The sequence below is a fragment of the Brachyistius frenatus genome, unplaced genomic scaffold (genome assembly GCF_029030835.1).
Source record: "Brachyistius frenatus isolate BFR_SWC_R1_liver_20210118 unplaced genomic scaffold, ASM2903083v1 Contig_3, whole genome shotgun sequence".
NCBI classification, from domain to species: Eukaryota; Metazoa; Chordata; class Actinopteri; family Embiotocidae; genus Brachyistius; species Brachyistius frenatus.
Genome location: NW_027210602.1, coordinates 1551368 through 1577873, shown reverse-complemented (window position 1 = coordinate 1577873; position 26506 = coordinate 1551368). Strand labels below are relative to the sequence as shown.

General features: G+C 39.6%; 2 protein-coding genes across 4 annotated transcripts; both read left to right on the top strand.

Annotated features, from left to right (window-relative positions):
• The first annotated feature begins 205 nt into the window (after nucleotides 1–205).
• Nucleotides 206–7750, top strand: otpa (orthopedia homeobox a). 3 transcript variants are annotated; one of them, XM_069706873.1, is made up of 3 exons: nucleotides 206–766; nucleotides 3779–4179; nucleotides 6420–7750. In XM_069706873.1, the coding sequence occupies exons 2-3, from the start codon at nucleotides 3781–3783 to the stop codon at nucleotides 6939–6941; spliced, it is 921 nt and encodes a 306-aa protein (XP_069562974.1). In that variant the 5' UTR covers nucleotides 206–766; nucleotides 3779–3780; the 3' UTR covers nucleotides 6942–7750. The 3 variants fall into 3 exon arrangements, with proteins under 3 accessions (XP_069562974.1, XP_069562966.1, XP_069562955.1); XM_069706865.1 differs by lacking the exon at nucleotides 206–766 and adding an exon at nucleotides 3078–3292; XM_069706854.1 differs by lacking the exon at nucleotides 206–766 and adding an exon at nucleotides 3078–3331.
• Nucleotides 7751–18017: 10267 nt separating this feature from the next.
• On the top strand, nucleotides 18018–26388 carry wdr41 (WD repeat domain 41). Its single transcript, XM_069702038.1, has 14 exons — nucleotides 18018–18197; nucleotides 18338–18413; nucleotides 19812–19927; nucleotides 20884–20932; nucleotides 21172–21300; nucleotides 21399–21461; nucleotides 22768–22879; nucleotides 22959–23021; nucleotides 23112–23216; nucleotides 23335–23519; nucleotides 23606–23727; nucleotides 24727–24812; nucleotides 25631–25764; nucleotides 25875–26388. The coding sequence occupies exons 2-14, from the start codon at nucleotides 18366–18368 to the stop codon at nucleotides 26013–26015; spliced, it is 1353 nt and encodes a 450-aa protein (XP_069558139.1). The 5' UTR covers nucleotides 18018–18197; nucleotides 18338–18365; the 3' UTR covers nucleotides 26016–26388.
• The last annotated feature ends 118 nt before the right edge of the window (nucleotides 26389–26506 follow it).

Genomic DNA, 26506 nt, shown 5'->3' with positions numbered 1-26506 from the left:
AAAAAAAAAAAAAAAATTATACTTGAGTAAGTATTTAGAAACCATGTTCTACATTATTGTGTTGCTGCTAATTAAGTAAAAGATGGGGATACTTCTTCCACTCAGGGTGACAAGAGGCTTTTATCGTGTTTTTTTTTTTTTATTTTTATGAAATATTACCAAACAGGAAATTAGACCTCTTAGTCTGTAACCCTGAACTTCAGTCTCTTCAGTAAACACTGAGGACTTGACAGCGTCTGAAGTTTGTCCAACAGGACGCAGGTTGCAACTGAGTTGCAGCAGCAGCGGTTGCTGCTCTGCTCCTCGTCTTCGCCACAGTAATGTATTCCTCCTTTAATCCCTCCGACTGCCACCAGATCAGCTGCACGAAACAAGAATCTCATTTGTTAAAACCGGGAGCTCGTGCAGATGGAAGATCGATTGTTGTTCGCCTCAGAAATCTCTAATTGAGTGAATACAGACTGCAGAGGTGGATCAGAGGGAGGAAGGAGAGCCGCCCGGGCCTCGATGCTCGGAGAGACTGTACTGGAACCGGGAGGTCACGAGTTCGAGTCCCGCCACTCGCCAAATGTGAGTCCTTCTGCACTGACTATGGACCTCAGGTATGAACACTGTGGCCTCCTCCTGCACTTCCAAACAACCGGTACACACAGTCATTTACACTTTTCTGTTGATTTGTGCTGTTTTAGTAAAAGTCTCTCTTCACCTCCACCGCCCGTGAAAACGTCGACTTTCCACTCAGATGCACCACGTTAACCTGCAGCAGGTCGGCTTTGTTTGTTTGTCTATTTTTATTTATATCATGGAGAAGATTGATGTGAGCATGTTGGAGGAATAGAACTGCGCCTTATAGAGACCTGTTTACCTCATTACAAGACCTTCATCATCATCATCATCATCATCATCACACACACAGAATCTGTTGACACCAGCTAAAAAGATGTCTTTGAATTCAACAGTTCAAATACACAAATAACACCCCTTTAATAATGAAAAATACATAATTAATAACTGTTTGGAATTTAAGTCTCCTGCAGTATTAAATCAAATATTTTTTTATTTATTATCCATATTTTCCAAATAAACCATGAAATATTGTAATATTTATTCTAAAGGAATTCAAACAGTTGCATAACATTTTTAAAAAGCAGTAATAAAAACAACAAAGTTGTCCTTTTTCGACTTCTAAATATTAAATGAGTCTTTAAAAAGAATACAGAAGTTAATATTTAGGTTTAATGGGGTTTTTTTAGGCCCTTTTTTTTCTTCTTCTTCTTCTTCTTCTTCGTCGTTAGGTGTCATTTGTCCTGACAGCTTATGATCTGCTCCTTCGTTGTTTGGGTTAAATATGACTGCAGCAGTGAGGGGAGTCGTTCACTGGTGTTTGTGCAGCTATAAAAGCGTGCAGCTATCGACAAGTCGTAAAACGAAGAGCGCAATCCATCATCCCGGAATGTGATGGGTTTAAATTATCATTACAGCAGCTCTGCGCGCGCCACGAAAAGTTCTGTGAAATACACAAGAAAATACCACAAATTTAGCGCGTAATTATGAATACAATTAACACAAATAAACAACACTTTCGTTATCATTCGATAAAATAAACAGATATGTTATAAATTCTCACAAAAAGAGAAATGAAATAGCATCTTAAGCCTCCTAAAATCTACCTCCCGTTACCATCGATAAAGGAGAGATCAGAAATATCTCCAAGTGCCATTCTTCTCCCTCCTTTAAAAAAAAAAAAAAAAAAAAAAAGATGCAAACATCAGCGCCAACACGGAGCTCCTTCTCCTCCCGGTGCGTCCCAAACAGACTCCCGCATGCGTCCTCTCCTCTCCATCCATCCATCCATCCATCCATCCCTCCCTCCGTCCCTCCATCCATCCCTCCTCCCGGTCTGCCGCTCGTGCCACCAGATTGCAGACAAATAAAAGATGAGCACGAGGAGGCAGCGGGTGAAGAGAAGCGGCGGCTTCACGCTCGGACGCCTCCTTTGTGCCGCTCTTTTCTGCACATACTAAATAAAGCGGCTCCCTCAAAACGTGCCGACATCTGTCTAAAGCATGTCTGGGGTTGTTCTGCTTAAATATGTCGCAGACTGCTGCACAAAAAAAGAAAAAAAAAAAAAAAAAAAAAAAAAAACACACGCCGTGCTAATTGAGTCTAACCGTGGTTTGACAAAGGAAGAAGGATTTTTGTTTATTTTAAAGAACTTGTTTCTTAAAAATACAAATCTGCAGCGGAAAACGAACCCCCAAAGTGTTTCACACCTTGTTCATGTATCAGACTGTGTGTTCATGTATCATCTTGTTCACAACCTTTCTGCTTTATTACCTGCGTCCCTCCATCAGAGCTCGTGTTGAACTCCCTCCTCTGTTTGCACAATTAATTTGCTCTCACATCATTTCCACCGAGTCCCTCCCTTCTTCACACTTGGAACTAAATACTCGTAAATTACCTCTAATTTATACACTGCTTTTACTCTGAAAGGTTGCAGTGAAAAGCGTATAGATTCCACGCTAATTGCACCGGACGCCTAATGAGGCTGGTTAGAATTATATAAAGTTTGTTGTTTGGCTGGGAGGGAAACCAGGGATATTAGAGGAGGTTCACTTGGTCTCCAAGAGTTGTTTAGTGTCGTAAAGAGGTCGACAACATCATCAGGCGACTAAAGTGTCATGAAAAAGAAGGCGCAATAATAATTATAATAATAATCATAATAAAAAACAGCTTCGTATTCAGAGCAGATTATATGTGCTGCCATTCCTCTCCATGTGAATAAGCCCACTTCTTGTTCCAGTGGCTCACTATAAAAACAAGTGCAGAGCAGCATGCACAATTAAACAAATATTGTGGTGATCCAACATTTCTCTGCTCTGATATTAAATCAGCTTATTTTATTGGATGTAATTTGGAGGAGAAATCAAAGCCAATTACAGGAATGAGGAGGAATGAACTTGTGGATGTGAGAGGATGGAGGAGGTGGATGGGAGGGGTGTCGGAGGGGGAGAGGGGGTGAAGCTGACATACCTCAGGCTTCAGCTCTGATTGGTCCTCGTTTGGAGAAGCTCATGGGTTCATTCCGCCGTTAAGCGCCTCCCCATTTCTCTAAACTACATTATAATGCAACGAACCTCCCTTTTAACCACAAACCGAATTTGCTTTCATTTAGGCTATATATATTTCTTAAATAGGTTAAAGTCATAGAGATTTTTTGGGGGGGAGTAGCATTTCGCCCTGGAGCGGTGCGCTATGCTATCTCATGCCGACCTGCTGGATGCTCGCCTCGGTGAGTTAACATCACCAAACTCCGGTCTCCAACTCTACTGTAAGCTGGAGCAACTTCTAATCTTAAATCACGCTCTGAAAATTGTCAATTTGCTTCATATATCATCTTAATGTGCCTGAAGTGAGCTAAATTCGCTTAATTCATTGGAAAAGTAATTATTATTATTATATTACTGCATAATTTGATTTAACCATTTTCTAAGATCTCAGTGTGGAATTGAATGAAGAGTATTTAAGGAGCAGATTGTAACGTGCATGCTGTGTGTGTGTCTCTCTAACAGAGCTTTAATTTGTGCTCTTGTGTTTAGTGCATGCAGTCAGTGTCATCATGTCCTCCTGCAGCACACTGATGCTTCAACAGTTCATCATTTTAAAGCCTGTAAAGTGTCTTCCTGCTTTTTCAACTCTGCATGTCTAACATGTCTTCTTCCTCCTGCAGAGACTCAGCTCTCTGTTCACATCTCACCTGCTCCGTTTGTCTGTGCAGGGATGAAGGATGCCGCGGAGCTCCTGGGCCACAGGGAGGCTTTGAAGTGCCGGCTGGGCGGCGGGGGACCTGACCCGGGACACTCCGGGGAGCTGGGCCCCGGTCCGGACGGCGTGGAGGGAGCCACGATGCTCCCCGGTGACGATATCAGCAGCGGCGGAGGATCCAACCCGGTGCAGGTCAGCAGCAAAGAGCAGGAGAAGCAGCAGCAGCAGAACAGCAGCAGCAACCCGAACCAGTCCGGAGGGCAGCAGTCCCAGAAACAGAAGCGGCACCGGACCCGCTTCACGCCGGCGCAACTCAACGAGCTGGAGCGGAGCTTCGCCAAAACGCACTACCCAGACATCTTCATGCGGGAGGAGCTGGCGCTGAGGATCGGCCTGACGGAGTCCAGAGTGCAGGTGGGGCGGCAGGAGGGGCAACTCCCACCGAGTGTGAAGGACATTTATCAGTTTAAATTTTAAAAGAATTAGCGCAGAAGAGGAACGGAAACACATTTGACAACCAGCATTAATTTAAAAAAAACAAACAAACAGACAATTTAATTTTAAATGTAATTCTTCAGATTTATTTTCTTGAAATTTCCATTTAAAATAAAACGGAATAAAAAAATCTCCAAACAGCCTCGAAGCTGCAGGAATAAATGTGTAATTAAATATCCTTAACAGGAGCTTTTTAATTCTTCAAACAGTTCACTGTTCATTTCCTGCAGAAGGTCACATGAGCATATTCACATTACTGTTCATACTCAGCTGGAAATGAACATCACGGAGCTCGCTCACTTCTTTTTAATTAAAGTTAAATTACACTCAAATAAAATAGCATTTTTATTTGGGATGTTAATTTATATTTTCTGATTTAACTCCATCTGTGTTTAAATTATGGACTATTTATGGACAAATAATTAAAAAATATAATCTAAAGATACAGCAATAATCTGCACAAATTATCAATATTATTTATGGTTTTTATTTAGCTTTCTGTTGCACTGAAATCATTTAAATATCTACAGTAGTTTAGCCCAGAATTTCACTCTGTTGTTGAATTAAATTATTTTATTTCTTTAAATACAAAACTTTATAATGATACTCACACCTGAACCAAATCAACTCGGTTAGTTTATTCTCATATTATTCTAAATATCACTTTATGTTGTCATATGTCGTGTCCGGATTTAAACCGTCGACCTTGTGGATTAAACACGTGCTTCATCCTCACATTGAACATAACGAGGCTTCAATATGACAACAGATATTACAACCCATCATATTAATATCCTCCTGACATCACTGTTTTCATCCTCCAACATTTTACACTGATGGAAGAAAAAAAAAGAATATTATAAGATGTTAAAAAAAAATAGCAGTGGATTTTCTTTCAGTTTGTATTTCAGCAGATTCTGGGTGGAAACATCACAGCAGTCCATCATAATTAATCTGCAGGAACCAAATGAGAGCAGCTTTATTTCACAGTTTAATCTCCTCTAATAAAACCTTTAAACAGTCATAGTTAAATATCAGATATTTTATTCTCAGTATTAACTGTCATCTGGTCTTCATAAAACATCACTGTGGCTCCTTATTAAACAGCTGCAGTCACATGTGAAATAAAACCCGGGTAATAATCATTACTATTATTATTATTATCGCACGGCTCCATCCAGTTTCTCTGCTATTAACATAAAATGAGAATTAGTGAAATGATGCTCATCTGCTGTTATGATAGGGCGGGAAATAAGACGCGGGAACTGTCAGGCTGCAGTGTGTCTTTTTAAAAGCAGGCAGCGGTGAGGAATCACGTTTTCTTTCTCTCTGAAGTGTTAATGCATTTCAGGCCGGATTTCACGGCTGGCTTCACCGAGCAGAGTGAGACGGTCCCGGTCTCATTACCGCGGCCCACTTTCTCAACCGAATCTACACATTAATCACAGCAGAACCTGCAAAGCTCAAGGACTCCAGAGTGAAGACAAAACTATTGATCTCAGCGGGAACATCATCTTTACTGTACGAGCGCGCGCGTTTCAGGGGCTCCTTCCCCTTACAGCGAAATCATTCAAGATCAAATTATAAAATAAAATTTAAAAAAAAAGAGAGAGAGAAAAAAGAAGTATTTTTTTTCCAAAGACTCAATGTTTTTGTATTTTTGAAAAAAATGTTACAGGTTAAAATATTGATTCAAACAGAAATATCTAAACTGAAGTGCTGCTAATTTATTGAGGTAAAATTACATTATTCTACCATTTATATATATATATATATAACAAATCCAGCAAAATGTTAAAAACTGCCACAATCTGGTTTAAAAAATACAAGTTTTTAATAGCAGGTACTGAGACCTCTGTTATACTGTTATGTTATTGATAACACAGAAATAATCTTGTGCTATTTATTATTAGTATTATTATTTGGAAACATTAAATGTGAATAATGTCAGTAGTTGGTGGTTGTTGTTTTTTTTTCAGATAAGATTCTGTATAAAACATAAATCGGTGTTTTCCTCCACCTGATTTATTGTTGTTGTTGTTTTATGACAATGATCACAGACTGATGTCGTCACCTTTTTTATGAGCCCTTCCGGCGCTGACTGACCTGTCGGTCTACCTGCAGCCTTCCCTCCTGACTCATCCCGTCTCTGTCTGCAGGTCTGGTTCCAGAACCGACGCGCCAAGTGGAAGAAGCGCAAGAAGACCACCAACGTGTTCCGGGCTCCGGGGACCCTCCTGCCGACGCACCACGGTCTCACCCAGTTCCCGTCCGCCGCCGCGGCAGCAGCGGCCATGGGCGACAGCCTGTGCTCCTTCCACGCCAACGACACCCGCTGGGCCACGGCCGGGATGCCCGGCGTGTCTCAGCTGCAGCTGCCGCCCTCTCTGGGCCGCCAGCAGGCCATGGCGCAGTCCCTGTCTCAGTGCAGCCTCGGCGCCGGGCCGCCGCCCAACTCCATGGGTCTGTCCAACATGTCGTCCAACGGCTCCGGGCTGCAGTCCCACCTCTACCAGCCCACCTTCCCCGGAATGGTACCCGCGTCCCTGTCCGGCCCCAATAACGTGACCGGCTCGCCTCAGCTGTGTAGCTCCCCGGACAGTGACATGTGGAGAGGGACAAGCATCGCGTCGCTGCGCCGCAAAGCGCTGGAGCACACAGTATCCATGAGCTTCACTTAGTGAAGCGGCCCGAAGAGCTTTTCTTTCTCCCTCACCGAGATCATTTAGTTCTGATCCATCCGACCCGTCCACGCGGTGCACCGGGAATCATACAAGCAGGATACCGGTTCACATCTCGGCTGGCGTTTTTTCTCCCGAACCACCCAAAAGGAGAACTGCAGCTCCTCATTCATCGCAGGGCTGCTTCTGTTCAAGCTATACGTTATTATTTCGCATGTAGCCTATATCACCTATTTATTTGTCTATTTATGAAGTTCTGGGTTTATTGAGTATTTATTTATTCGGCTCATGCAACCCTGCCTTCTTGTTGCAGGACTCTCAGTGACGTTTGCTTGGTGACTGAAGCTTTTTCAACACAAATTCTGTGGATACTTTGAGATACAAAACTAAATTCCCCCCTCCCCCCTTCCCACTCCCCCTGCTGCACAGCATGCACCTGTGAAGGGATGCTCTGTGGACGTGCAGACACCACACAGCTGGAGGTTTAAAGAAGGAGAACATGAGAGGAGGATGTGATAGGAATCAGGACGAAGACTGCATGTGCTGTCCAAAGCAACAAAAAAAACACCCACAGGGGGAAATGCTGTGAATGAAGACACAGACGCTGACTTAACTATAATCTCTTCTCTAGGATGTTTTGTGTAGGAAGCACTCTTGTTCCCATTTGGTCAGTTTGTGATAACTTAAGTTTCCAAAAATTATGTCTGTGCTTATGATCAAATATGACTTTCTTAAATGTTTGGACCATTTTGTTTCATGGACATGTTTATATCAATTCAATGTAAATGATCAAATAAAAATCATTTTCAATTACGTCACATCATGAATCAATCCTCCTTTCTTGAAGAGCACAATCCTTCTGATTCATTCATTTAAAAAATAAATATATATATATAAACAATATATACAAAAAACCCAACTGTATTTAATCAACCTGTCAATGTAGCAGTTGCACATCTAACCTTGTTCATGTTCAAATGTAATGTTGACTAAGGGATACATCTTCTAATTTTCTAAGACATCACTCGATGACATCATGTTTCAGATGACTTTGAGTGATAATCTGTGAAGCATAATCAACATTAAACAAGTGAAGAAATTCTGCACCCCAATGACCCTCATACTTTAATAAATGTACTTCACTTTACTCAAGTATAAATTCGTATTATTTGTACTTTTACTTATATTCTACTTAATCAATACTTCTACTACTATTCAGATTGAATTATGTGCTGTGAATTAATTTGACAGCAGTTTGCAGACACAAATTTTATGCACAGCGTGTGATAAACTAATAAAATGCATAAAATACACATTATTAGAGGTTAAACCTCCCAACGTTAGAGCAGTGAGAATCAGACCGACCTCAACATTTACATGATATTTAATCTATAACACTCTGAAATGGCTCTTTGTGCATTAAGAATACTTTTACTCTTAATACTTTAAGTACGTTTTGCTGATAATACTTATGTACTTTTAACTAATACCACAAAAACAACAGTGCAAAAATATTCCTTTACAAGTCCTGTAAATAAGTATTTTTGCACTGTTGTCTCTCGGTCCAAACAGTGAAGAGATCGTCTCCGTATTGACACCAAAACAGTTGCAAAATATGATATACAGAAACTAAATAAATGCATTAATTTTTTTGGTATATAAAACTCTCTTTCACCAGCTGTAGAGGAGCCATAATAATAAAAGAAAAATCTGTATGCATTAGGTCCTTAAGGAGGACCTCCACACTAAATCCTCAAATCCAAATGAGCAATTTAGTCGGGATCAGCGGTGTCAAACTCAATCTGAGTAAAGACCAAACTGATAAATTAGCAGAGGGCCAAAGGTGTGTGTCTTCATTTTATTATCTTTTTAGAAGAAAATATAAATAATGTCTTGATTAATAAACTGCAGAGCCCAGAAAGTGTGACGCTTTCATGACAGAATAACACTTAAATCCCTCTATATGCAGCATTTATGAGCATATATATAATAACTATAATTAATATGGGCATCTTTAAATGTTATATTGATACACAGAATTCAGCATCAGTTATAAATTCTCCTGAAGACATATTTTGTATTTTACTATACTGTCATTCATTATAAGTTTCCAAAAGTTGTAAATATATTGTAGAGATAATTTGCCTTTAATACATTCATAAACATTTACATCTGCTTAAAACTACATTAAGGATAATTTCTCATAATTTCTTAAATGTTAAGTAAATCATTTAAAACAACTCAATTCTTAATCCAACTTTCTCTACAGGACTAAATATGACACCTGAAATACTGAATCACGTATTTCAAAGGATTTTCATGACCTGTTCTGATATGTCAATAATAAGAAAACAACAAACAGGCGAAACTTGAAAGCATTGTTTACAACCAGCTGTGAAAACTCTCACTGAGTTTGTCCCGTGAATGAACATATTTCAACACACTTCACACCTTTTTATCAGATTCTTCTGCTGAATTCTTCATTTCAGGCTCCATTCAGAGATACATCAGATCTGTGTTCATACTCTAACAGGAAGTATAAATATAGGGAGAGGACAGTCAAATAATTCTCATCCATAAATTCTTCAACAGAAGCGTGTCATATTTTCTGATCCTTTTTCTTCATTGTTTTAAAAAAAATTTTTTATTCTCTTTCAATCTGGAAACTTCAGCAGCAGATATCTGTCTCTGAGGAGCAGCTTTCTCCTGTCACCTACACACACTGTAAGTTTATTATTAGACATGATATACAACTATTTTAAATCCTGAGACCTGACACTGACTCTGTTCAGCTGCTAATTATCCAATTACTGTAATAATAATTATGGTTAAAGGGGAACTTCATCACTAACACTGACGATGGTTTAAACACCAGCGCATCTTCCTGTTTTGGTTCCTTTGAAAGCTCCATAATCTCTGGTCAGTAGAAGACATTAACAATAAAAGATTTATGACAGAAAATTAAAAAATAAAAGCCTTTTTTTTCCCGCACCATTAGTGGCATCATGGCAGATGAAGTCAGTATTTCTTGGTTGCTTGTCTGTATCAGTGTGGAAATACAGTTTTCTCTTTGTGTTTGCTTAAGCTGATTATGTTCTGATTTCTAACAGTCAACTGATGGCTGCCAAAGCTTCCAATAATTTTCTATGACTTTATATGGTTTTAGTTGAAATTCAACTTTCAGACATGAACATTGGTTTGATCTCAAGACATTATGTGGACCTTTAATGTTTGTTTTTCTTTGTTAGGTTGGAGAAAGGTTTCTGATCTTCACCATGGTAATGTCAGGGATGAAGAGGACTGAATATTTTCCATGAAGACTCACCAGCGGTATGTTGAGTTAAAGTGTTTACATCAGAGACATGTCCTTTTGCTACTCACCTGTCAAAGCAGATAGTTTATTGGTTATCATGACGATGAATTAAGTTCAGCAGTTTATAATCATGTTGGTGTGTTTTATTTTCACCCATAAACACATTTATATGGATTTATATTGAAGGTGATATCTCAGGAACGCTTTGAGGGAATTTCTTCAAATTTGGCACAAATGTTAACTCGGACTCAACGGTGAACTGATTAGAATTTGGTTGTTAAAGGTCAAAGGTCAGTGAAACCTCACAAAGTTTGTGGCCATAACTCAAAAATTAATTCAGCAATTATGACAAAATTCCACACAAGTGTTTAAAAGGCTAAACACATTTTATTAACAAAAGGTCAAAGGTCACTGTGACATCAAAACGTTTGGCACCAAGGTTTTTCTGGCCATTATTGAACACCATAACTGGGGAACACTGATCGAGGGTGTCCAGCTTCAAGCTTTGCTGGTTGTTTGGATCTTCTGTGGTGACAGATGTGTGTGAAGCATCCACGTTTTAGAGTCTGGAGCTTCTTTCTTTCCTCCAAAGTCTAAACAGACTCAAGTGGAGACCAACCACTCGAGTCTATCACGAGGTGGTAAAATATAAAACCATTCTTCTGTTGTTGTGGACTATTGGCGCTAAATTATCCTTTAATTTACTGTGAATTATTCAAGTTTGATGCAATTTGCTTTAGTTTTTATTTGTAAACACTGGTGATATTCAATATAACTGAATACTGACAGTAAGTATTTATCTAAACTAAAAATACTTTACTACTATTTTTTAAAGGCTTTTATTGTCTGTCAGTGGTCTTTTTGGGCTTTTTAGGTTGTCTTGTTGTCTTTCTCTTTTAACCAATGAAAAACATTTTGAAGAAGTGGTTTAAAATATTTAAGTTTTCATTAAAGCTGAAAAGATTTTAAAAGATTTGATGAAACTTGTTTCATATTTATATGAATTATAAATGCTTCAGCCAAAGATTGATGTTTTTTTCTATGATTTTTATTTTCTTATTTTTCTTCGAGGCCTGATGAGTTGAGAATATCAAATATTTCACCAGTCCTTTCCTTTTCCAACTTGTCAATCATCTTGGGACTCCCATGTTGGAAACCAGTGCCTGTTAAAAAAAAAAAAAAAAAAGATTTCACATTAGTTCTAATTTCAGGTCTATTTTTGAGGGTTTGATATAAAGTTTAAAATCGTATGTTTTCTTTAGATGCATACAGTCTGTGTACAGCTTGTGTTTCTAGTCACAGCGAAGAGACAATCAGAACACAGGATGAAGATTTTTGTAGTCTGGCAACAGATGTGAAATAATATTACATAAATGTAATAATTTGTTTCACTATCACCCAGGTTAATTAGTTTGTGGAAATGGGTAACCTATTTCTCATTGGGTAATTTGTCACACACTGACGAGGTAGCCAATCAGTGACCCCGCTGCTGGTGGGATCATTTCTCCCAGAATGCTGTGCAGCGAGTGTGTCGCAGAAAATGTGAGAGCGAGCCAATGTTTACCTCCTATTTATTCCACACAAATAAATGAAATCAGTCAATAAACCATCCAAGGGTGAATATGGCTCTCTCTATCCCGGATTATGAATGAGAGCTCATTAATTTTCCTGTGTGTGTGTTTCTGTGTGTGTGTATGTGTGTAGGAGAGAGACAGTTCATGTGTGAGTTTGTATGCATGTTTAGTGCATGTGTGTGTGTTTTTTTTCCACATGTTTATATTTGTGTATGAGAGGGAAGCCAGAATAAAATTATGTGAATTTATATTGATGAATATGAATTGGGTTATTATATCAGCAATAAAAACATGCAAAGCTCCACATTTTTGTAATTATCTCAACAAAATAACAATAATAGTTTAACATTTTGGGAAATATACTAATTTGTCTTCTTACTGAGATTTAGATGAGATCAGTACAGCTTTTATACATTTCTACTGACAAAAAAAATATCTAGTTAGCTTAGTTTAGCCTAAAGCCTGGAAACAGAGGAAAACAACTAGCCTAGCGTTGTCTAAAGATAAAGCTCGTGAATGTTTTTATCCTTTTTATTTGACCTGTATAAAAACTCTCTTATTTCGACAAGACTGTCATTGTGCCTGCAGGCCATAAATAATCATTTGGATGGCACACTGAATACTAGAAGAAGAGAAGGACGTTGGTTATGTTCGTAACCCCGGGTTCTATGAGTAAAGGCGTAGCTTTGGTGGCCCTGACAGCTGTTGTTATTTGGTTTATCTCCTCGTCTATACACAGTCTTTAAACAGAATTTAACACACCAGAATTCTGTAATTATCATTTGTGGCCACAGAGGCTGCTGTTGTCACCGCTCAGCAAATATTACATCTTCTTGCTTTAAATCCACAAATTGTTGTTTTTAGACATAAAGTTTTATAGAGAATAGTTGGATATGATTAGTAAACCTTACGGGTTCTGGTTTGTGAATTTTATGTCCCTTCGACAAGCTGTTTCCTCCTTTATTTCCAGGTATTAGTCTGAGCTAGATCTTCATCACGGAGAGAAAACACTGCTCATGTTGAAGAGAATAATTTACAGCTTAAGGCTGACGCTTGGGAGGTGGAATCAGCGAATAAAGAGTAATTTAAGCAAGAAGCGACCTGATAAAAACATTCATCCAGTGTTGTGTGTATAACAGAAACAAAAGATCCATCTTTGTTCTTAAATTAACCAATGAGTAAAAGAGAGAAATGTCTCTCTGATGTCACTTCAGGCCACACATCTCTTAACTATTGACAGAATTTTTTTTTATTCTTTGGGTTATAAGGTTTGGAGGTACGTCGGTGGCTTCACGTCCACGTTATGAATCCAAATTCATGGGAAGTTTAATTTCATTTGACAGGCGGAGTCTTGAAGAGTCCTGCTGATTGTTATTCCAGATGGCGGGGAGAAATTTCCATCTGAAGGTTTTATTAATTTTGGTTAAAACGGAGAGGTTGGCCGACGCCTCCTCGCCGACGAGGCTGACTGACACCTCGCTGCTCCCTCCATTTGTCATTGTTTGAAAAGGTCTTAATTGTATTACATGCAAATGAAGAGATTTGATTTTTGCCCATTATCTATTCATAAGAGAAAATGAACAGAACATTAGTGGGTCACCGGAGGAGGGAGGAGTGTGTGTGTGTGTGTGTGTGTGTGTGTGTGTGTGTGTGTGTGTGTGTGTGTGTGTGTGTGTGTGTGGGGGGGGGGGGGATGATCAGTTAGACAGAGAGGAAGATGATGCAGAGGAAAAGAGAAGTGGCAGCTCTACACGGCCACGCTGTGATGTCTCTGAAGTTTTGGTGCTGTGTAAAAATAATCCGTCCTCCCCCTTCTATAAACTCTGTCTGTATGTGTGCATGTATAATACTGTAGGTCAAGGCTCATAATTAACCTATGATGACTGAAACACAGCAATTACAGTCATGCTCATGTGACAAATCAAAGTGACAGAAGCCTGAATACACTCCTCCTTCCTGGTCAGCTTCACACCGTCATATATTCTGATCAAATGCACATCCTGGTGTAATTTTAATTAGGTTTTATGGCACCATTCAGGCTTAAAGGATCAGAAACAATTAAAAACACATATTCTGCAGACAGATTTCATTCAACAGAATATCGTTATGAGAAGAGCTGACGGTGAGATCTCAGTGCTCCAGAGAAGCTTTGAGAAGAAGCCAAACTCTTAAAATCTGCAAATATGAGAGATTATTTTAGGTTATTTAGGTGAACTGACCCCTATTTGCTGAGAGCCAGACTGAAGACAGACTGTAGGTTATTGACTCGCCTCTTAACATACTTAAAGTGGTACTGTACAAGAAGGCGCTGAAATCTTACATATCGTCCCTTTAAATCCTTTAAATATAACAATGGTGAATTTCTATATATTTTTTACTGCCAACAAATCCAATGTAAGGATGAAAATGGTCCTAACGTTTATCTGTTAGCCTAACTAAGACTATTAAAACTATTAAAGACACATCAGTCAGACTTTTTCATTTGGTAAAATATTTCTTTATTATAACACACACTTTTTTTTTTAATTACTCCAACATACCTTATCATGCTGCTGTATATTACTGGATGTCAATCCATGGCTGAAAATAATTACTGATAAATACACATTTTCTCCACTTAGAGTAAAATGAGCCAAAAAAAAACACAGAGTCCAGATATTTTAGATTTTATTCAGATGTTTTTAAAAGCAAAACTTTCAGATTGAGGGCCTCAAACATTACAAGAATACATGGAGCACAATGTAAAGAAACAGGAATTAAGGATAAATCCTCATTATGTGTGAGTTTATGAAGGTGCTGCCATGTTTGTGGAGGTCTGAGTGGAGCCAGAGGCCACGGCGGGTAAAGCAGAACACAGTGAGAGCCTGATGAAGAGGGACAGTGAGGTGTGTTGGTCTCTGCTACAAGAACCTCCGAGCAGCAACGGACGGAGCCTGTTATTCAACACTGCTGTTGGCCTACTGTTAAATTACAACTTAATTCCTTTTCCATCATCATAACCATTTGTTTTCCTTTACAGGCCGGAGATGGGAGCGGTATGGAGGAGGAAGGAGGGAGCAGGCAGACTTTCTTTGGTCTTTAGTGGTGTGGATGTTTCAGAGGCCGTCCCATCATGACTTCAGCTCTCAGCTGATTCCTGCCATTGGTCATATCTGACACCTCGTCGACACCGGACTGAGGTCACTACACCCAGCAGACCTTTGCTCTTCCTCCTCTGAATCTCTTCCTCACCTTCTTCTTTCTTCCTGACACATTTCCTGTGTGGTTTATATTTCTTGTATTTTTTGCAGCCTGGTTAGCGTCCTGACGGTGGTAATGTCTGTTGGTTGGTCCTTTTCATTTATGTCCACCAGCAGGTTAAAATGTCCACCTACTCTTCAAATATCTCAACATCTAACCGATGGATTATCATAAAACTTGAGTACATACATTCATGGTATTGTCATGACTGTGGTGATCCTCTGATGTCTCCTGTAGCGCCACCATGAGGATGACATTTATAGGTTTTAGTGAAATTTCTTGACAATGATTGGATAAATTGCCATGAAATGGTTTACATTTATGCCTTACTTTTGGATAATATTTAAGATAATTAAAGTTATTTGATGGTTTTTCATTGAGTGCCATAATCAGGGCAAACTTAAAACTTTTTAAGTAATTTTTTTTTTTTAATGTTTTTTTCACCAATTGGCAACCTACAGTGATGTCACCCATTGGTTTAAGAGCTGCCGTTTTAAAGCCTCCATTCTGTCATTTTGTCATCGTCTTGTTTTTTTTTAAACCAGGAGTGACCATATTTGGACAAACTTGGGAGGAACAAGAGATGGATCTGACTGAGAACCTGAAGACATTATTCCCCACCCACCTGTACCGGCAACCTGACTGCACCACAGGCATGTCAATCAAACTCTTTGAGGTCTCATATCTAATTAAATATTGAAATATTTCCAGAAGGACCAGAACACTGATCAAAAGAAGGGAGTTTATCTAATAACACCATGATGGCTTGTGGAAAACATTTACTGACTTTGTATTTCAGGAGAGTATTTGATGGTTTTTTTAATGGGAGTCTATGGAGCCAGCCCCTAGTGGCCCTCAGTGACATTACACTTTAAAACACTTGCGCATTGGCTTTACTTTTCAAACCTGGAAACTAAGTCCATTTTTACATACGGTCTTTGGGCTTCACTTAAATGTTAGCATGCTGAACTAAGAGGTTAAACAGTTTAAACAAGCAAACTGAAATTAGCTTTAGCCACAAGCGTGCCTTGTTGCTTTGGATCCAATTCCCTCACATCTTTTGCATGAATTATATTCTGACTCCAAACACTCCTCTGTGGTATTTGACCCGTCCACTCAGACGTGTGACAGATACTGAGGTAAAACAAACAGAGCCGAGCCCATTTTCACATCTAAAAGCCATCCACTCCACCTCCACCGATCCCTCTCCCTAACCCTCCTCCTCTCTCCAGCTGCCCTTGAGCTTTTCTATTACCGCATGGAAAGCACCTCGCAGCCCCTGACAAGCGCGGCGGATCGACACTAAATCAGAAATCAGTGCCAGCCGCAGATCTGAGCCACCATGAAGGTCACAGGCCCTACACTGCATGTCGTCTCAATCGGGAGAGCAGAGCAGACACAGCCGAGGTGCTGTGTGTGTGACTGTGTGTGTGACTGTGTGTGTGCTAACAGGGGATACACTGAGGAGGAGATTGGAGAGTGCAGAAAGAAGGTATGGATGGAGAGCAGGTCAACATTAATGCAGAAGTCCTGGGAAGGAGGAGGAGAAATAAGAACAACTGTAGACAGAGTTCATCCATGAGAACTAAACAAATGATTTGATTTTATCTTTCAAGAATTATACTCATAATTTGTATGAATAAAAGAGGAAAAAAACTGGAAATAATATTTGATTTTCTCTTGAAAATGAAGGTTTGAACCTTCCTCTTCTCTCGTGGGATTGTTGCACACTGCCATCTGCCTGTAAGAAGGTGAACGACGCTCATTTGAACACATCTGATTGAAACATTCAAGCACACCTCTTGTGCAAAATATATGTTACTTTTAAATAGATGATCACTGTGCAGAGTTTGACACGAGAAGGCTGTTTTCATGTCCATCTGCTGAAGGAAGAAAGAGTCTGTGTTTAAGACGTGAACAAGCTTAATCTTTTCTTGACAGCTGTTTAAAATAAAACTATTTGCATTCAACGTTGCCAGTTTGGGCAGTTTTCATCCAAGCTGGGCCATTTTTTTTAATTTAACTGTGCTGGTAATTTTATGTATGTCATAATTAGGACTTCTTTCAATTGGACAGTCTCTTATCAAAACTTCTGATTTATTGTATTTAATCTGCATCTTTTCGGGTCTAAATACCGACTATAAGACCAAAGGATACTAAGCTTCTATCAGGGCCTTGCAGATGTTGAAATAGCTGCCAAAGAATTTGAAGAGTTTGGATTTTTTTTTTACGTTTTTGCTTTTTTTTATTTGTATCGTGTGTATGTTTTGTTTCTTTAATTCAGTTTTTATTGGGGTTTTGTCTTTGTCACCATTCTGCAATTTGATTGATATTTTAGTGTTGGTGCTAAGGGACACTGTAACACTGTCTAGTATCATTATTATCAATTTAAAAGCCTACATCTTACATCTTTTAAATCTCTTCTTAAAACATACTTCTTTTTTTTTTACCACTATCTACATGCTTCACTTTTATTTCTTGTTTTACTGCTATTTCTCACATTTTATGTTTTTTTATGCTGTAGTCTAATTGTTTTGTTGTTGCTTATAATTTATTTGTGCATGAAAAACGTTTTAATCTAAGTTTAGAAAAGTGTTGTATAAAAACAAAATTAGTATCATTGTTATTAATATTGACTTTTAAGGTTAATGTAACATTATCTAAAAGACTGTAGGGAAAAAAAATACGTTATTGAAACAGTAGTTTTGAATTTGCTTAATTCTGATAAACAGAACGAAATACAACATTTTTTTTCTATATCTTAGTTAATATTTGCAAATGAAGATGACGGAATTGAATTCAACTCGACTTGAATGAATAAAGAAGTTATTATTTAACACAGAAGTCCGAACTCTCGCTTCCCAAAATATAAAGCGACCTGAGGGAATCTTGTCCGTGAAAAGCTTCCGTAGTTTGAGTCACATGAACGGTTTGTTGTGGTCGTGGCTGAATTTCTACAACACGTAGCTTAAATACTGCAGTATGAGCGTCACGTTGATCAACGAACAGGGACTTTAAATGTCAAAGTCCTCCCACGAGGCAGTCAAAAAAAAAAAAGAGAAAAAGAAAAGACGACATTCAACCAAGCGGAAGTGTTTCGCCGTATTTTCTGTGCTATGCTAATGACTGGTAAGAGTTAAAGCACCTGCAGCCAGGTTGTTCGTTGCGCTCTCTTGTTTTGCTGCTGCGCTTCATTTCCGTGGCTCGTATTCAGAGAAAACGTCCAGATACACTGTTTATTTTTTTATTTTTTACTCTTGTTTCCTCAGCTAAGGTCGGTCCCTGAAACACGAAGTCATGCTGCGGTGGATTCTCGGTGGTCGAGAGGCTCAGGGTTCAGTGGAGGTAAAATTAAGTTCTCGTAAAGACAGCTGACGTGTGAAGGTGTTGAAGGTGTTGATGCTGCTGCTGCTGCTGCAGGGTCCTGACTGAATTTACATCAAATATCAGGATTTCTCTTTTATTGTCTTTGAGCAACTCCCTCTTTCAGTTTCATTTATTCTTATAACGCCATCATCTCCACTTCTCTTTTTTTTTTTTTTTTTTTTTTTACAACAACATCAGTACATTTGTATCGAGAAGTTTCTACTTTCTGAAAAATGTAAATATAAATTGCCATCTCATTTAATCTGTGGAGACTAATCAGGTCTTCATTTTTGTACACTTCTCTCTTTTTAAAAAAAAAAAAGCTTTTATCTTGTTTGTTGTTATTTATCTTTTCTTGAGTTGATTTGTCTCTTTTCCTGTCACATGCCCTTGTGTTTTATTTCTCTTATGTTTTTTTTGCAGTTGTCTATGTGTGTAAATACAACTAAACTCTTCCTACCGTGATGGATGAAATTCTGAGATATTTTACTGGAGAAAAACTAAAAACCCAAATACAAGAAGCTGAAAGCAACATGACACCAATCGAATGGGGGAATATAACCCAATAAAGATAAGACAACTATAGTAATAATAAAACCGATCGTGTTGGGAATAAGAAACCACAGTTCATTTCTTTTTTTTAAAGTACGTTTAAAGTTTTTGTCACTGATACTGCACGATACGACAATGTTTAGGAGGAAATACACATAGAGATTAAAAAAATGATAAACAAACTTAACCACAGGACTATTTCATATGTCGAGCAGGTATACACGTTATATAATTAACATAAGCAACAGGTCAAACAGCTTCTGTTGATTTTTTTATTTTTTTTTATTGGTAGATGATTGATGAAGGCAGGAAAGGAGAGAAAAAGTTCTGTGATGCAAATCTGGTCAAATATTTCAAAAACATTTTAGCTCATTGTGCTTTGAACAGCTTTAATGATTTAGTGAAAACAAATGAGAAGGTTTGATCGGAAGTGTCTCGTTGGTGAACTAACAGAAATGTGGTACATGTGAAGGAGCCCTAATTTGACTGTTTTTTTTTTTTTTGAGAGGTCGTAAGCCAAAAAGTAAGAACCACTGGTTTAATCTGGACTGTATGTTATAAACTCGTGTTGTTTTAATGTTAAATCAGAGTCTTAAAAGTCACTGTAGCTGTCAGATCAGTGCAGACTTGCATCACTGTATTCTCCCTTTAATTGAAGCGAAATAGATGTTTAAAGCAGCAGAAGATGGAAATACTAAGCGCATGTTTCTTAAAATTGTACCTAATTACTTTCCTTGGCTGTCCACCCCTGTTCTCGTCTCTCGTGTCTGATTGGTCCACTTCACTGCAGCCTGTTTGTCTCACCGCTCTCCGTCTTGTGTGCAGAAAAGCTCCGTGTTGTGCATCGGAGAGGAACAGCCCAAAAACTGCTTCACTGAGCTGCAGGTGCTGAAAGGACATTTTGACATTGTTCGATTTCTGGTGCAGATTGATGACTTCAGGTAAGTAGACCACAGCACCCCCCCCACACACACACACACACACACACACACACACACACACACACACACACACACACACACACACACACACACACTCTCTCTCCCCTCTCTACCCTTGGCTGGCCTCTATCCCTCTGTGATTGACAGGAGATCCTCACCTACAGAAAACTTACAGAGCATGACAAGAGCCCAATCATCACCACTGTGTGATTGTGTGTGCACAGTACAGTATAGCCCTTTAATGCTGTCCACACACACACACACACACACACACACACACACACACACACACACACACACACACACACACACACACACACACACACACACACACACACACACACACACACATATATAAAGGTTGTGCACCTGCTCTCCTCTTTGCGCTGCTCTGTGGAAGCGGACTACACCCTGGTACGCTAGAGTGGGTCTGCATAAGTGCTCAGATTGGGATTTATATCGGAGCTAAGTGTGTGTGTGTGTGTGTGTGTGTGTGTGTGTGTGTGTGTGTGTGTGTGTGTGTGTGTGTGTGTGTGTGTTCACGTTCACGCCTGGTCTCCTCCAGTAATCACCCCCTCCTCTGGGTCTCGTCCTCTTCGCTCACAGTGCCACAGTCGGGGGGCAAAGGCCAGAAAATTCTCTCCAGATTGCTTTTGAAGTCTGAGAACGTATCCTCGACAGTTCCTCTCTTCTCATTTTTATCTCTGTGTTTCATCCTGTCTGTTGATTCAGGGAGCAGGTGGGGGCCATGGTTCGGGGTCAGAGGGCACGTTAAGGTGATAAGCCCCCGGACAGATGTTTTTTAAGGTTTCCCAGGTGGAGATGGACCTGCGGGAAAGGATCGCTCACATAAATAGAGATTGTCTGAGTGTTTGACTCGTCAGCTGAAGATGAGGCCTCCGCAGTCTCAGCTGAGGTATTCCTCAAACTCTTTCCTTTCCTCTTGTGTTTTCCAGATGTGCCTCTGCAGGGGATGACGGTCTGGTTCTGGTGTGGAACGTCGAGGTAAAACGTTGCATGTTGATTATTTCTGTGTATTGTGTGTTTGGCTGAATTGTGATATACAATATAAATCTCAATATTTTCTTTGAAGCGGGTTAAACCTTCAATATACAGTTTCATATTCTTTATTTATATCTCCCAACGAAAAAAACATCGATATTTGGCGCAGCCCTTATAGTGAAACTACAGACAACCCAGTGAGACTGATTGCTGATGCTTCATTTTCTTTGTCTGACTTTCAGACCGGCGAGAGGCTGCAGGCGCTGCGAGGTCATTCCCAGCAGATAACAGCCATCACCACTTTCACCTGTAAGAATGAAGTCACGTCGCACACCTCGCTCATCACCGCCTCCTCGGACCGAAGTCTTAGCGTATCCTCAAGAAAAAACTGACAACGCAGACACGTTCAAACATGAACACTGTTGTGTTTGTGATTCAGGTTTGATTCTCCTTAATCTTTACTCATCAGCTGTGGGATCCTGATACGGGCAACAGGGTTCAGACCATTTCAGATCTCCAGTCTTCTGTAAAGGTAACTGAACACCTTTGAAACCTCTTTCACACCTGCACCTACCTATTTTTTTTAAATTATTTTTTAAAATAAAAGTAATTGTGTTAAATATGCACAGTGAGATTAAAACCGCAGACTGAATACAAAAGTGTTCATAGCTTCCGAGTCTGAAAAATGAGACCGATGCAGAGGTGCCTGAAGCTGCAGTACCGCCGAGTGCCACTAGAGGTTGGCTCCAAAAAACCTCCGTCTCCATAGACTCCCATTCAACTTCTCTCATCAAATACAAAGTCGATAAAATGTCTCCACCAGTTATCTCGGTGTTGTTAGCTAAAGTCACTCCTTCTTATTAGTTTTCTGGAGGTCCATCTGAAAATAATCTGTCATTAATTAGAAAATAAGCTTCAAAAATAAGTGTTTTTGGGGGGCGTGTCTGTTTGATTGACAGGCCTCTGGTGCAGTCAGGTTACAGCTATCGGTGGGCGGGACTTAGTATCGTCATGTTTCCAATCAGATCAGTCAGATCCACTGCTGGTCTCCTACCCCAGTTTTTCCAAATATGGTCACTTCCTTCTTGACAGATGGTGACGGACAGAAACTGGAGGCTTCATAAAAAAGGAGTCGAAATCTGGAGCTTTAAGTTCCATTATTTAACTGTAAGATTATTCTCAGACCCACAGAATTTACTAAGAATATTCAGTTTCTCTTCAGTAGCCATTAAATATCATCATCTGTGATGCTCTATTATCTGTATATTTGACTTCTAATTAGTGCTGAATCTATCCCATGTTTCTGGTTGTGATACTTATGTTGTACATTTCTGCTTTGTGCATTTCATGGTACTTTTGTTTTGTTCGTTAACCTGACAAAATCCAGTCTGAAATTTTATCACAGAATCAAATATTTGAACTTTAAATAAAAAAATTAAAGGCAGTTTGTCAGTAAATAATCTCTTTACAGTTACCAGGAATGCTGCATTCATTATTAATGACATATTTTACTATACGGGACATGGGGTAAGTGTTGGTTCTTCTTCACATTAGAAGGTTACTGCCGTCATCTCTCTGTGCAGTAAAGTCGGTGTTGGCAGGATATGAAACGTACTCATTAAAATGTGACACTGAAGGTTGTTCTGCCAGTTATAATTTCAGATAGAAAATGGTAACGGCTTGATCGCAGATGAAGGTTAATTGCAGCATCTTTAGGCTAATTATATTAGATTTCTCTCCTTCCCTGATATTTTGTGTGTGTGTGTGTGTGTGTGTGTGTGTGTGTGTGACGATGAAATACAAACATGGCTTCGTGCTGTTCTCCGTCTCCCCGTCAGTGTCTGCTGGTGCTGGAGCGGCTGTGTTTGTGGGTCTCCGGCGGGGAGGAGCTGTGTGTGTGGAGCGGAGACTTCCAGCTGCAGTGTCACAAACAGAACCACAGCGACACAGGTAGGGAACCACCAACCGTGTGCACCCCCGATGCTGCTGTTTGCACACAAACTGATGAATGTTTGTTGGCTGTTTGCAGGAATCACTGCTCTGATCGAGCTGCCCAAGAACTGCATCGCAGCTGCGATGGACAAACAGATATGTAAGAGACAGACTTTTATTGAATTAAGAGGACAATATACAGAAAATAATAGATTTATTTCAGTTAAATCCTTGGTCCTCCTCTGTGCAGTGATCTACAGGCTGACCGTCTCCACTGACTCCTCTGTGTCTGTGGCTGAGATCCACTGTCTGTCCGATCACCAGGACCAGATCAGAGCTCTCATTAACATCAACGGTCTGTTTAACTAATATATATATATATATATATATATATATTTTTTTTTTTTTTTTTTGATGTCCTAAATTGTTTATTGTCCCCTGTGGTTGATGTCGTTTCCCTCCTGGTTCCTCAGATGGACTCTTCGCCAGCGGCTCCCATGCAGGCGAGTTGATCTTATGGGACTCTATTGATTGGAACATCCTGGCCTACGAGCACATCCTGTGGGAGGAGTCGCAGGCCGGCTCTCAGACCGAGATCCGACTGGGTGCGCCCAAACCCAGCGAGATGTCCATCCAGCACCTGACCACCAACGGAAAGGTAAGGACGGTTTATGTACCCTGAAAACATTATACGACGTTTCATGGTGTGATCCATAATTAAAACGGTATATTTGTGTTTTGTAGCTGATCCTTGCAGCTGTGGGCAGCGGCCTGTACGTGTACAACGTTCAGATCAAGTCAGTGGTGGCCTACAAGAAAGTGGCCCACGACTCTAATGTGTTACACACCATGATGCTGTCTGACAGGTAGGATTTTAACACAATTCATGTTTTTCCTCAAAGTGTGACAGAAAAACATGTTTTTAGTTTGATTCTCTGTAGAAAAGTGGACGAAGATGAATGTCTTTATTATGCAGCCAAAAAGATTGAGACTTGAGTTTCTATTGGTGGGTTTGACTTGCATCCGCACAGCATGTCTGCAGACACTGTAGAGGACTGTGTTGAGCTACATTTAAAGGTCTGCTTATGTTATATTTATCTCTTGAAATGCTTTAAAATGTGACATCATGACTTTCACTCTGGTTGTATTTCACGTTGTCCATGCCGACGACATACTGATGATTTTGGATTGCAGTGCAAGAAATTTGCTCTCAAAGCTGTTTATTTATTTATTTATTTTTAAATTTTTGCATAATAAAGACACAAAAATACTTTCACAGAGTTATTAGTGGATATATATATATATATATATATATATATATATATATATATATATATATAATAAAACCTGGTCACCCTTGGCTTATTGAGCCGAACAATGATTCCTTTAAACAGAACAATATCTACTTTATACTCCTTTTCTATTGGCTGCATGTCTCTTAACAGCTGTGACCAGTTCATCCGACGACAGTTTTTTTCTGCTATTCTATAATTTACAAGGAAAAAAAAAAAAAAAAAAGTGGTTTATCACCTTCATATGTACCAGATTTACCTCACAACCAGGTCAAAAAACCACTGGTCCACATTGATCAGTGCAAGAAGTTGTACTCTGTTTGTCTTCCACACGAGGGCGCCACTGGGATTTTAACAAAGCTAAAAAAATGTCCAGCATCTCTTTAGTAAAACACAAAACTCCCAACAGCTCCTTCATTAACTTGTAGAATGAGTAGACATTTAGGCAGCAGGTTTACTGAATATATTTTAAAACCTTACAGATATGACTGTTACATGTTTGCTTTTTTATATTTTCTAAATCAAAGCTGCATCCTGTCAGTAAATGAAACTGTGTGACGGCGTCTCTTTCAGCGAGCTGATGTCATGCTCTGAAGACGGCAGCGTGAGGATGTGGGAGATCCAGGACTTACCTCTACCTGCAGAACCCGCCTCTCCAGGTGACACACACACACACACACACACACACACACACACACACACACACACACACACACACACACACACACACACACACACACACACACACACACACACACACGTTTGGATGTTAAATACTTCACATTCTCCGTTCACCCTTGTAGACATAATGAAGACGGACGCCACTGCTGGATATTTCATTTGAGAACAAAATTATTATTTTCTTTGTGAAAGATCATATATGTATTGTGAAAATTGTGAAATTAAAGAAAATAAATGTATGTATATAATTTTTTATTTTTGCTTTTGAAAATAAAGTGGAAATTGATAAAGTGAAATCATTTCCAGAATAAAATGATATTTCAATATAAAGGTCCAATTTGTGATAATAATCCAAACCGCGTGCATTGCACATGTAATACGAGATGCTATGTTGATAAACTTGTACATCAGAATCAGTTTTAGGAACTAATTAATTCGGTCTCCTTCAGCACATGAACTCAGTTTGGTAATAAGTTTTTTGACTTTGAAGAGATTGTCAAACATTGCATCCGTACAGGAGAAGAATCACACGAACTTGGAGGAAGTGGCTGCACATGTGCAGACTGAAATAGCTGAAATGGACAGATGTGAGGGTAACCATGGTGACACAAGGAGGATATGTTATATTACAACACACAATAAGCCAACTGATGAAGTTGTTTGAATATACGGTCATGATATTTTCAACAGCATCAGTTTGTGCAAGAAGTACAATCTGTATTAACTCTGCCGTTTATCGTCTTTAATCCATGGTTATAAACAGGATTGCTCTTTATTTTCCTGTCTGTTTACCCAGGGTTCTTTGGGATGTGGACTTTCGGCCGCTCCAACAAACCGCCTGGTCCTCCGTCTAAGAAGGTGGTGGACGTCCCCACCATCAGGACCCTGGAGCTGACCGGAGATCTGATCGGACACTCGGGAGCCGTCCAGGTACACGATGTTAAAAACGTGTCCTACTTCAGACTTCCTGTCACGGAATAATAATCTCCTCTGACTGTCTCTGGCGGTGCTTCATTAATCCCTTTCTGGGCTTCTCTCAGATGTTTGTGAGCTTCGAGGAGAACGGCTTGGTGACCTGCTCCGCGGACCACCTGCTGATTCTGTGGAAGAACGGAGACAGACAGTCGCACCTCCGCAGCCTGGCGCTCTTCCAGAGGCTGGAGGAGAAGGGAGGCCTGTGACCTTTGACCCTGCAGCCTGAAAGAGAGGAGAGGTTGGGAGGGGGATGCTCGATGTTGCTCACGAATCGCTTGGATTTTATTTAGCGTGACGACTGTTTACATTTATTAATAATGGACCGCTTATTGTTCGACTGAAGACTTAAGATTTTAAAAACTTCAGAAACACACTGAAAGACTTTTTGATTTTAACGGTGTGATGTTGGCGTGAAGTCAAGTTATTTTGTGCCAAACATGACCTGTTATGGAAAGAATATTAGTCCAATCACATTCAGGGGGCGTGTCCAGGCTCAGCAGGTAGATCGGCCACCCGCAGTCTTCATGTTCGCTGTAAACGCCTGTTTCTTAAATGTCATTATTAGGTTTTTTTCCCTCATCCTTGTCTTCAAGTTGTTCTGTGAGGAAATGTGAAAGCTGCTTCTGCTTGTATTGATTTGCACTCATAGATTTTTTTAAATTTAATACTTTTTTTTTGTGTGTTCGTGCTGAGAATT

What these genes read in the sequence shown, in the direction of transcription:
- wdr41 (XM_069702038.1), top strand. Translation starts at nt 18,366, where the DNA reads ATGCTGCGGTGGATTCTCGGTGGTCGAGAGGCTCAGGGTTCAGTGGAG. An exon ending in ACAGAACCACAGCGACACAG is followed by an intron (nt 22,880 to 22,958) that starts GTAGGGAACCAC and finishes GGCTGTTTGCAG; the next exon opens with GAATCACTGCTCTGATCGAG. An exon ending in ACCATGATGCTGTCTGACAG is followed by an intron (nt 23,728 to 24,726) that starts GTAGGATTTTAA and finishes CGTCTCTTTCAG; the next exon opens with CGAGCTGATGTCATGCTCTG.
- otpa (XM_069706854.1), top strand. Translation starts at nt 3,256, where the DNA reads ATGCTATCTCATGCCGACCTGCTGGATGCTCGCCTCGGTGAGTTAACA. An exon ending in CTCCGGTCTCCAACTCTACT is followed by an intron (nt 3,332 to 3,778) that starts GTAAGCTGGAGC and finishes TTGTCTGTGCAG; the next exon opens with GGATGAAGGATGCCGCGGAG. An exon ending in TGACGGAGTCCAGAGTGCAG is followed by an intron (nt 4,180 to 6,419) that starts GTGGGGCGGCAG and finishes CTCTGTCTGCAG; the next exon opens with GTCTGGTTCCAGAACCGACG.